General features: G+C 48.1%; 1 protein-coding gene across 1 annotated transcript in view; it reads left to right on the forward strand.

Moving 5' to 3' along the window:
- NOTCH2 (notch receptor 2) overlaps positions 1-11409 on the forward strand; it is an 82923-nt gene that overhangs the window by 67470 nt on the left and 4044 nt on the right. The window contains exons 23-32 of the mRNA XM_053950116.1: positions 492-604; positions 1128-1657; positions 2398-2745; positions 2995-3137; positions 3910-4120; positions 4730-4826; positions 5329-5497; positions 9728-10029; positions 10369-10516; positions 10767-10864. Coding sequence (XP_053806091.1) covers positions 492-604; positions 1128-1657; positions 2398-2745; positions 2995-3137; positions 3910-4120; positions 4730-4826; positions 5329-5497; positions 9728-10029; positions 10369-10516; positions 10767-10864 — 2159 coding nt within the window. The remainder of the gene's footprint in view (positions 1-491; positions 605-1127; positions 1658-2397; positions 2746-2994; positions 3138-3909; positions 4121-4729; positions 4827-5328; positions 5498-9727; positions 10030-10368; positions 10517-10766; positions 10865-11409) is intronic.

Below are 11409 nucleotides of genomic sequence, written 5' to 3' on the forward strand. Positions count from 1 at the left end.
TTCCTTCATGTTACAGTGTGATTTGCCATTGGACTCATTAAGCATCTTCCAAAAAGTAAAGAAGTCTTAGGAACCCCCAAACTGGTGTGGTACATCACTCTGTGCCTGGCTGACCTGGGGATGACAACAGCACCATTCTGTCTTTGTGCTGTGTTGTGTGTGTTCTTGACGTGGTCAGCTGCATCCAAATGCACCTTGTGGATTCTGGGGCTGTGCCTTCCTCTTTACTGCTTAGGCAGCCACTGGAGACCACACCTTATCCAAAGGGATGCTCCCTCCAAAAAGGTCTCACTGGGGAGACCACACCTTATCCAAAGGGATGCTCCCTCCAGAAAGGTCTCACTGGGGAGACCACACCTTATCCAAAGGGATGCTCCCTCCAGAAAGAGTGCTCAGTTTGCCGGTTATTCGCGGGCGTGTTTTGTGTGGTGATGCTTTCTGCAGTGATCACACCCAGTTTCTCTGCTCTCTCTCGCTGTGCTCCGTGCCAGGCCGTCACTGTGAGAGCGTCATCGACGTGTGTCCCCGGAAGCCGTGCCAGAACGGCGGCACCTGCGCTGTGGCCAGCAACATGCCCGATGGCTTCATCTGCCAGTGCCCCCCGGTAAGCTCGCGCTGCACGGCCTGCCCCAGCTCCAGAGCCCTCTGCCTGGGCTCTCCCTGCTCCACTGCCGGTGAAGACTGGACGCTCTTTGCCGACATCCCTTAGTTTATCTGCTCAGTGGGGAAACCCAGAGCTTCCAGCTGCCCCAGGAAAGTGATGCTGCCTGTTGCTACCCCAAACAAGTATGGTGTTCAAGTATCACAGATGGCTTTTTTTGTCTTAAGTCTAGCATTAAATTACATTAACTTAATTAATTTTTTTTTGCAGTCCTGTGTTTTCTGTGCTTGCTGCATGCTTCCCCTTGTTTGTGGCTCTTCTAGGCTGTTTTCAAAACGTAACAGAGCCTTGTGATTTCCTAGTTTATCCATGAGGTTAGGTCCAGAAAGTCATGGCTCCTACAGTGAGGCTATAAGAGTTACAGGGGAGAAAGGATTTGCACATATCACCTTGCCTCCAGCCCTCAGAGTGTTGAAGAATATGTTTGTGACACTGATTGTTTTGCCTTTTTTTTTCCACCCCATAGGGTTATTCTGGAGCAAAATGTGAGTTCAGCAGCCACAGCACCTGTGGACAAGTGAAATGCAAGAAGGGGGAGCAGTGCATCCAAACATCTTCTGGTCCGCGGTGCTATTGCCCCAAGCTGTCTGTGGGAGAGGAATGCCAGACACACCCAGGCTGTGCCAGTGCCCCCTGCCAGAATGGGGGCAGCTGCCACCCTCATTCTCAGCCTCCTTACTATTACTGCCAGTGCCCTGTTCACACCCAGGGCAGCCACTGTGAGCAGCCCGTAACTTTCAGCCCAGAGCCTCGAAAATGCCTAGATTTCCAGTGTGCAGAAAAAGCCAGGGATGGCTACTGTGATGAAGACTGTAACACCCATGCGTGCCAGTGGGATGGAGGCGACTGCTCCCTTACAGTGGAGGATCCTTGGGCCAACTGCTCCTCCTCCCTGCCCTGCTGGATGTTTTTCAATGGACAGTGTGATGAGTTCTGCAACACGCCCGAGTGCCTGTTTGACAACTTTGAGTGTCAGCAAAATAGCAGGACATGCAAGTAAGGCTCGATGCTGAGAATGTTTTCTCCGTGTGACTAACATAGCTCCTGCCTGTTGCTGCCTTCTCTTGCAGTGTTTCTCTTGCTATCCTTGCTGAAAGCCTGGCATCCAGCAGTTTCTGCTGCTTTGTGTATTTCTTGTCTATTTTTGGAATTTGCGTGCTGTGCGCTAAGTCGATAACCTGAGCAATGGTAATGTGTTAACCTTCTTGATGCATGTGCCCTGCTTTCCCTGGAAGTGTAAATAGGAGGCATTTTGCTTTGTCCTAGGTTTTAAGTGTGCTGCCTGCTATCCTGAATTTTTTTCCATACCAGAAATACTTGTATTTTAATCCCAGCTGTGTTTGCTGCCTCTGAACATGTTTTCTAGCTTGTTTGTAGTGGCACTTCTTTCTCTTCAGTTATTTTTGACAAATGCTAACGGCTTTGCAGTGATGATTCTCCCTCGGTGAGGCAAGAGGTGTTAGTATCTTAGCAAATAGAATAAGCAGTTCTCTTACACTGTTACCAGAATTAAATAATAGGTTCTTGGGCTGTGCTGTGCTTCCTATTTTTGCCCTCTCAGGCTGCAAGCTTACAGGGTAAGCTGGGTTGTATTTCTTCTCCCGATATCCTGATTATGAGCGTTGCCTTACCTCAAACGATGCCGAAGAGCATAAGACCCGGGCCCCTAGAGTGCAGGTGTGCTGTGCAGAGCACGTCAGCGCCGTGTGCTGCCCATAAGCCTCTCCCTGCTCCAGGTATGACAAGTACTGTGCAGATCACTACGCAGACGGGCGCTGCGACCAGGGCTGCAACAGCGAGGAGTGCGGCTGGGACGGCCTGGACTGCGCCGGCGACAAGGCTGAGAAGCTGGCAGAGGGCACCCTGATCATCGTGGTCCTGATGCCCCCTGACGAGCTGCTGGGGGACGTCCGCAGCTTCCTGCGCACCCTGGGAACGCTCCTGCACACCAATCTGAGGATTAAGCTGGACTCCCAGGGAAACCCCATGGTGTTCCCGTACTACGGGGAGAAATCGGCAGCACGGAGCCGTCGGTCGCTCGTGGTGGTTCGCAAGCACAGAGAGCTGGAGCAAGAGGTCATTGGGTGAGTGGTTCCCTCTGTCTTCCTCTGGCCTGGTTGTGCTGGTAGCTCTTGCTTGCAGTTGTGTGGGGCTTTCTAGACTTTCTAGGGCTGTAGGCTGTTTTTTCAAATGGGAAAATGCACCGCTATTGCAACTGCCCAGTTCGGCGTTGGGGTAGAAAGATTAAGGTAAAACACTGCTGCAGTTTGACCTACTGCTTTGGCATGAGTTTCTGTCACTGACTGCTGTGCCCTCTTACTGTGTCGCTGCAGCACCAAGGTGTTCCTGGAGATCGACAACCGCCAGTGTGCAGAGGACTCAGAGCAATGCTTTCACAACACAGAAGCTGCTGCAGCTCTCTTAGCTGCTCAGGCCATCAAGGGCATGTTGCCCTATCCTTTTGTGTCTGTCCAAAGTGAGTAATTGGAGAGGAAAAGTTGCTTATTGAGAGAGGCAGTCATCAAACTTTGGGCTTGCAAAATACTCAGATTATTGATCACCATCCTCTTGTGTCTTGCTGTTCAGTATGGTTTCTGGGAGGTGATTTGTTTGTCCCCAGTTATAGGAGTATGTTTGTGCAAAGTTCACAGAGGGGGTGTCTGGTTAGTAAGGCAGGACATTTATTTAGTCACTTTAATACTTGTAGAATCAGTAATCTCTCATGCTACAGCACTGCAGTGGTGATCTCCACACTAAAACCATTCATGTGCTTTAAGCCATGAATTCAATGGAAAAGGTGCCATTTAGAGAGAAGGGCTGGGAGGCATTCCTCACTCCAGACCACCAGATGTTTTCTCCTCTGGCAATATGTAGTCTCTTTGCTTTCTGCTCCATCTCCCTCAGTCTGAGGCTCAGCTGTTTTAGGCTGGCATTATTGCTTTTCCTAGTTGGGTCATTCTTGTATCTTCATGTAGATCAGCTCTCTCTATGCCAGGTAAGTGTGGCTGGAGGAAGGAGCAAGATCTTTGATTCAGGAGCCATGTACACTAAAAAACACTTGGAGAAACCAGACCAAGGGAAGTCAAAACGAAGTGATATGTACTTACAGCAGTCTCAGTGGAGCCTAAACTCTGTAGAGACAATATGCTCCTTGTGGGAAGGACTGTGCTGAGAAAAGAAGAGTCTGTAGGCTGAAGATTGTTGTCTCCACTTTGTTAATCACACTGTGTTTTAAATGGAATTTTTAGGTGAGCCCTTGTTACCACCAAAGACCCAGCTGCTTTACCTGCTTGCTGTGGCAGCTTTGATCATCCTGCTGATCCTTCTCCTGGGTGTGATGATGGCCAAGCGCAAGCGCAAGCACGGCTCTCTGTGGCTCCCAGAGGGCTTCATCCTGCGCAGGGATCCCAGCAACCACAAACGCAGAGAGCCTGTTGGGGAGGATGCTGTTGGACTCAAGTAAGTTTGCATTTAGGTCACTGACGTTGTGTTTATTAGTGGCTCGAGGATTTTGAGAATGTGGCTGAAATATGCTTCATCAAAGGCAGTTAACTCCTTAGAGAAAGCTTCCTTTTAAACTAGAACTTCTTAGGCTATTCCTATAAATTTAAAAACATCTGGTTTGGACAGAAGAATTTTAATTAACTGTAATGTATAAAATGCCAGCAAGGAATCTTTTGTTTGGTTTTCTGACACTGAGCAGTATAGATCAGCAGCCAGGCACTGTTTGCCTAATTTTCTCCTGGAATAGGTGAGACATTTTTAGGTTGATAGATGACAACAAACTTCTAATATCTCTAGCTCAATGCATCAAAAATGTGACTCATAAGTAATGGAAAGTTTCAAAAGTTTTATGCAGTTTTGGCTTTTCACTGAATTAAACAACTTTGCAGTTCTTAGTGCATTTAATGCCACTATTGGCTGCCTGAAATTTGTGATTTCTTGATTCCTCTGTTTGCAAGCTACCAAACTTACAAGCACCTCTTTGTTAGTCTCTGCAGGGTAGTGTAAGTAGCAGCAGTAGCACCTGCTCAGGCTGCAAAGTGATATTTTCTCCTTGTTTGTCAGAAATCTGTCAGTCCAGATACCAGAGGGTAACCTGGCCGAGCCTGGGACGACTGAGCACTGGGCAGGTGATGGTGGACCTCAGCCAAAGAGAGCTAAGGTAGGGAGCTCCAAGACTTAAATACCATCTGAAACTTGTTGGTGAGACAAGCATCTGCATTACCTTCCCTTGCTCAAAACCCCCCTTGGCCTAGGGATTGGTAATATGTTATTAATGGTGTCTGAGGAGCAAATCCTCAGGTTAACACTGCCACCACGGGCTGGTGGAGAAAGTCAGTGCCTTCTGTTTCAGTGTCCCCTCCCTTCAGCAGCAAAAGGGACAAGAAGGTTAATGTCATGTCTTGCAGTTCAGGCCTGACAATGTGTGGTGGGAATATGAAAGCTGAGAATGCCAAGCAGAAGTAAATGGAGACCACCGTTAACTTGACAGAAAACAACCCCCCCTTAAAACAACAAGAGAGCAAACAAAAAACCAAAACGCAACAAAAATCCCCACCCAAACCCTGAGAAACCCCACCAAAACTAAGAACGCCCCAAGAACTTCAAGTGTCTCTGGCCACTTGATGGGTATTTTGAAGCAGCTGCTTGTGTGCTGTGCTCAGGCTGAGGACCAGGCCTTGCTGCCAGAAGGGGACGAGCAGATTGACCAGCGCCAGTGGACACAGCAGCACCTGGAGGCAGCAGATGTCTGTGGCAGCACCTCCCTGGCCCTCACACCCCCTCAGGCAGACCAAGAAGTGGATGTTCTGGATGTCAACGTCAGAGGGCCAGGTCAGTACTCAGTGTCTCTGTGTCCTACCAGCCTCCTCTGTCGCCTGTGGCTGGGGCTGCGAATGCTACAAATTAAATGGAGTATGCAGGAACACCAGCAGGAATTTTATGGTGCTCGAGGAAAGCACAGTGTGCGCTTCTGAAAAGAAAAGCTGGAAAGGTTAAACCATGGTCTGTAGCACATGGAATATCATGGAGCCAGGAGGAAAAGTTCACTTAGCGAGAACCCGTAGAATCTCATTTATAACAGTATGTGCCTAAGTGATATTGTCAGCAATTTTGAATGCTTAATTGTGCTGGAAATAACCCCCAGCTTCTCCAGTTGGTTCACTGCAGATATCTGTGCCAGACTTTTCTAAGGGCCAACTTAGCAGATTCTGTACCTGAGGTGTCTGTTACCAGTTGAGGAAGCGAGGATGGCCTTTTCCTGAATGAGATGACTTTTTGGCAGACAGTCTATCCTCATTAGCAGTGTGTGAAGTGTCTGTCCTGAACAGAGCGAGCAATGCAGCAAGATTGTTCATTATTTTTTTTTATTCCCTGATTTATATCTTCAGCTTATGATGATCAAGTAATTGAATTTATAACAGAACTGTGGACTTTGAAGGTTTATTTAACATGCAGGCAGGTTTCCTCTCTCTCAGTTTCAAATGACTAGATGCCCTGGGAACCCTCTCCTGCTTTTTATGAGTGTAGTACTAAAGCTGTATACGCTGGTAAGGGGCTGGGTGGGTCATCTGGTAATAACTGGTCTCTGGGCTCTGAGAGGAGACAGTTGACCAAGAACTTTATTCTGGTTGGAAGAGCTGCAAACATGGCTCTTGTTCATATGCAGAGAGGTGATGCTGATAATATTGCTGCAATTCCTTTTTCTACTGCATTTTGTGGGAATATTTCCATGCAATTTAAGGATGACTGGACCCATTCTCTCAGTTCCTTTCTATTGTCTTTTCTGCTCATTGACCCGTTAGCTCTCCTAAATGCAAAGGGAAGGAGAGATTTTTGTGTAACGAGTGTGAGAACATAAACCATCAGTTTCTGCCAAATTTAAGCTTTTATTTATTTCCCCTATTGAAATTTCGAGTTGTGTGGCAGGGTAAAAGCTTTCCAAGTGCAGGCAATAATGTTCTTAAGACTCCAGACTGCTTATTTTCATGTTCACCCAAAGCTTTGTCCAACAACAGCAATGAAATTATACTGACCTGTGAGTTGTTTTCCTGCCATCCAGATACAATTGTGAAGCTTGCAGCAAGCTGCTGTAAGTTATTTCTCTCTGTGGCATCAGAAGCAAGCAGCTGTCAGGGGCAGGAGTAATTTTAAAAGTCTGAGAGATATTGGACTAATGGGTTAGTAAGGAGGGGTGGGATTCCTCACAGTTAATGTGGCTGTTTCTCTGCCCTGGCCACCCTCGCTTTTGCAGGCAGATGGAAAAAATGGGCTCTTCTGAGAGGTAGTTCCCCTCTGTCCCAAGAAGTCTGAAAACTGGATGGTTCACAGCCCAGTGATGCTTTGCTGCCCCTAATTAATTATAAAGGGTGTTCAGGCTGACTGACTGGAGTGCAGGTGTCTGGGCTGGAGCCACCTGAAGCCGGGTGAGTTAGATCCTGGCTGCAGGTGCAGGTTGAACAGCAGAGATCTCTTCTTCAGAGGGGAGAAACATCTCGTTGTACCAAGGGTTTGTGCCCTCTCTTAACCCACCACCTTCTGCAGTCTCTCAAATTTAGGGGGATCCAAGATCTCCAGTGTCTTCCAGAAGCATTGCCTAGAGATTTTTTTCTGTGGGTTCCTTGTATCCCAGTTTTCAGTGCCTTGTGCCTGACCTTCAGGAGTACCTGTCTGGTGAACTCCTGACTTTACTACCTCACCCTGCATTTTACACATCCTCGGGGGCTGTCCTGCTGAAAGACAGAAAACAGAAGAGTTTTTAGAAAATGCTGCCACCACCTTTGTCTATTCTTTTGCTGTGTCCCCCAGAGCAGTGAGGACATTCTTTTCACTGGAGTTATTGTGAGTGTGTAACCAGGGTAATGCAATTATAGGCATAACTGGTAACACCACCTATAATTAAAATTGATGAACTGTCTCTATTATATGCTCCTCTTTTTTTCAGTTACTGAAACTTCAGTGGTTTAGACTGGAATTTTCCATGCTGGGTGTCTGCCTCTAGCTGGATGCTTTTGGGTTCTTTTCCAGCTCTTTGAGAGAACAAGCTGGAAGGAGGAAAAAAGACATTGTGTCCACAGCTTTTTTTTTTTTCTCTAGTAGTCCATCAAGCACTTACTTTCGACTGTCTAGCTGGATGTGCTTTTGATAGCCTCATAAAACCAGCTGTGTGTGGCCAACTTGCAAGGCTCTGAAAAGAGCTGCACGTACCTGAGAAACTCTGTGGAGGGTGGCAGCTAATTATTCCAGGGATTTAATGCTGTCCCAGTGGAGAAGCTAGGCACGAAGATCCAGGATAACTGCAATGATTGAGCAAGCCAGACCTATCCTGTGAGTGGTTTTTCCCAGAGCTGTGGTGCTGGAGGAAAGGCAAGCTCCTTTCTGTGCCCTGTCTCTCTGCTCTTTGTGTTGTGGCAGTACGGAGGAGACCACAGCCTGACTGGAATACTGAGGAGTGTTCATTTGGGACAAGGGAGCAGAGCCAGCAGTGGGAGGGAGAAGCACAAAGGGGAGGTATAGCTTTGGAGAGCAGCAGAGAAGGGTCTTCAGACAGAACTGGATCATGGAACTGAACCCATGCCCATACATTAACACTTTGCTGCTGTCCGTCCAAATCCTGGGAAAGGAGCAGGGTGGAAGGGAGCCTGTGTGTCCCGTGGTGGGGAGCCACTAGGAGGAGCGTGCCGGCTGCTGGAGCCGGGGCAGAGCCTGCTCCTCCAGTGCCCCTGCTGGAACCTAGATTTCTAGAAAGTTTTGGGGCTGTCCTAAAGCAGAGAGCCAGGAAGACTCAGTGATCAGAAGCTGGGAATGGGAGCAGGGCATTAGAGCTGTGTGTTATTCCAGTAGGAGATATCACCTTGTTTATGTGCACAGAACCCCAGTGTGGCTTTGTGCTCTGTGATAGAGAGCTGTGCAGGTAGAGAAGCTGTTGTTTGTCCCCTGATTGCCCATGGGATAAATCAGGTACTTGCTGAAAAAATTGTCTTGTATTTCCGCTGGCGGGCTCCAGTGGAGCGATTAGCAGAGTGAGGTTCCCTTCTGACATCTCAGTCCCTCTTGCTTTCCAGGTGCCTCTGAAGGATGTGCAGGGAAGCAGTAAAATCAGCAAGGAAGCATCACTGTCTACAGCTGCAGTTTTGAGGTTTTAGGGAATGTCACGTAATGTTCAGAGGCTGCTGGAACTGAAGCACTCAGCAATTTTATGCATTGCTGAAAATATATGGAGATGTTTTAAATCTTAATTATCCTGCATCAAGGAGGGTATAACAAGGGTGAAAAATCAGCAGCATGAGGTAGTCTTCCTGCACTGTCCTCTCTGATTGGCAGAGAGGGAGATTCATCAGAGGGAGATAAGTTAAATTAGAGGTTTGTAGGAGCCTTTCTCCTTCCACTGGCAATGCAGGGATCCTGGATGGATGAGTGTGACTCTAGCCTTTGTGGACATCCCATCACTGGAGGCTTGAGAAGAGTAAGATCAGTATTTCCCAAAGTACTCAGACTGTGTGAGAGTATTCATCCTGGGGCATTTGTCAGCTTTGAGTGCTTGACTGTCACAACTTCAGGATCCTTCTCGTGGTAACCATGCTATAGATTTGAAGGCTTTTGTCTGCATTTCACTTCAGGTTAATATCTGAAGCAAATGTCAGCTATGTCACCAATAATCAGTGGCTAGTTGTTGAATAATTTCTCCTTCAGCTGTTTCTTTTCCCCAGGGATGTGATTAGAACATCCGTACGAACAGTTACACTGAGTAGTCAAGTTACTTCGATTTTTCTAGCCTTTGCTTCTTTCAGCTAGCCTTTACTTTTTGTGGAAGTTTTACACTTCAGCAGCAAATTTTTTTTTGTTTTATGATGATCTTAGTCTTTAGAGGAATATCTTAAGTTCTGTTGTGTTTGCAGTAGGTTACTCATGCTTGGAAGGAAGACAACTCGCTAACTGTGGGGCTTTAAGAAGAGGTGTGGGTTAAAGCAACTGGAGGGATTGTCTGTAGCTCAGGGGAGAAGGGTTGTAGGAAGCTTTCCATGCCTTTGCCAGGTTACTGTATCCCCATCTCCCCCTCTGCAGATGGCTGCACTCCGCTGATGTTGGCATCTCTGCGTGCGGGCGGCTCCGACATCAGCGAGGATGACGAGGACGGGGAAGACTCCTCAGCAAACATCATCACGGATCTGATCTACCAGGGGGCCAACCTGCAGGCGCAGACAGACCGCACCGGGGAGATGGCTCTGCACCTGGCAGCCCGATACTCCAGAGCCGACGCTGCCAAGCGGCTCCTGGATGCCGGGGCCGATGCCAACGCTCGGGACAACATGGGACGGACCCCTCTGCACGCAGCCGTGGCTGCTGACGCCCAGGGCGTCTTCCAGGTGTGGCCACTGGAGAGCTCTGTCTTTATATGAGCCTGTCCAAGCTGAGTTCTGTTCACTCACAACCCTGCTCTCATGCCTTCCACAGTGTGGTGGTGAGGCAGAGCTATTTTACATCCAGTTTCCTCGGGTATTCACAGCTTGAAGAGCTCAGCATGCATAAATCGTCTGGCATGTATTTATTTGGTCCGTTTGCCGCTGTCACCTGCTTTCTGAGTCCTTGCATTTCAGTGCTCAGGCTGCTTTGTAAAATTGTAAAATTTCTCTTGAGATTCTGCCAAATCCTCAGTTTTGGTATGTAGTGGTATTGAAAAACATCCATCTTCCCCTGTTGTCCAGATCCTGATCCGTAACAGAGTGACAGACTTGGATGCTCGGATGAATGATGGGACGACACCGTTAATTCTGGCTGCACGTCTGGCTGTGGAAGGGATGGTGGCTGAGCTCATTAACTGCCAGGCTGATGTGAATGCCGTGGATGACCACGGTAATGTGAACACTATGTGCCAGGCTGGGCAAATATTTGCCATGGTGTGAGCAGGGAGGGGTGGGTTCTGCTCTCCCAAAGTGGAAGCTCTTCATGAGTTCTGTAGCTAAATCACACACTGGGCTCTCCTGCAAAGTCCTCCAGTGGTAATAAACTACAGGTCGCTGCACAGTGGTTTGGTTAAACAATCCTGGAGGAGAAGTAAAACAGCTCCTTGGTTTGTTGCTGACGTTGTTGTGTTTCCCTGCAGGTAAATCTGCTCTTCACTGGGCTGCTGCTGTCAACAATGTGGAAGCAACACTAGTGCTGCTGAAAAATGGAGCCAACAGAGACATGCAGGATAACAAGGTACAGTGTGGCAGTGCTCAGCAAGCCTGTGCTTCCTATCTCAAAGCTTCTCTTCACTGTTGCTAGTGAACTAAGTTCAGATTTTCTTAACTGGGTGCTCAGTGCAGGTCTTCCAAACCTGGAGTGTGACTGGAGCTCTCCCCAGGTGCTGAGTGTCTTACAGGGTTTCTGATATGGGAGAGCAGTTCTCTTCCTCGTTTGGGCAAGTGCTGGGTATCAGTGGTGTCCTGCTTTCCCTGCAGGGAAGGAATGTGAGAGACAGTCAGTGGTGTGTGAGAGCAGCAGGTGACGTGCTGCTGCTGTCAAACAGCTGGATTCCAGTTAGCAGACAGAAAAATACCCGATGGCACAGCAGCAGTGGTGTCCTGTGACGTTTCCAGGGATCTCAATGCAGGGTGGAGATGGGGGACAAGCCCCTCTGTTTGACAGACTGTCTGCACTGTGCAGATGTTCTGTAGCTTCACTGTTAGTTTTTGCTGTGTCTTAGTCCTTGATTTATCTCCTCTGCCTAAAGCATCTTTTTTGGATTATTATGTATGGCTCAG

The sequence above is a fragment of the Vidua chalybeata genome, chromosome 9 (genome assembly GCF_026979565.1).
Source record: "Vidua chalybeata isolate OUT-0048 chromosome 9, bVidCha1 merged haplotype, whole genome shotgun sequence".
NCBI classification, from domain to species: domain Eukaryota; kingdom Metazoa; phylum Chordata; class Aves; order Passeriformes; family Viduidae; genus Vidua; species Vidua chalybeata.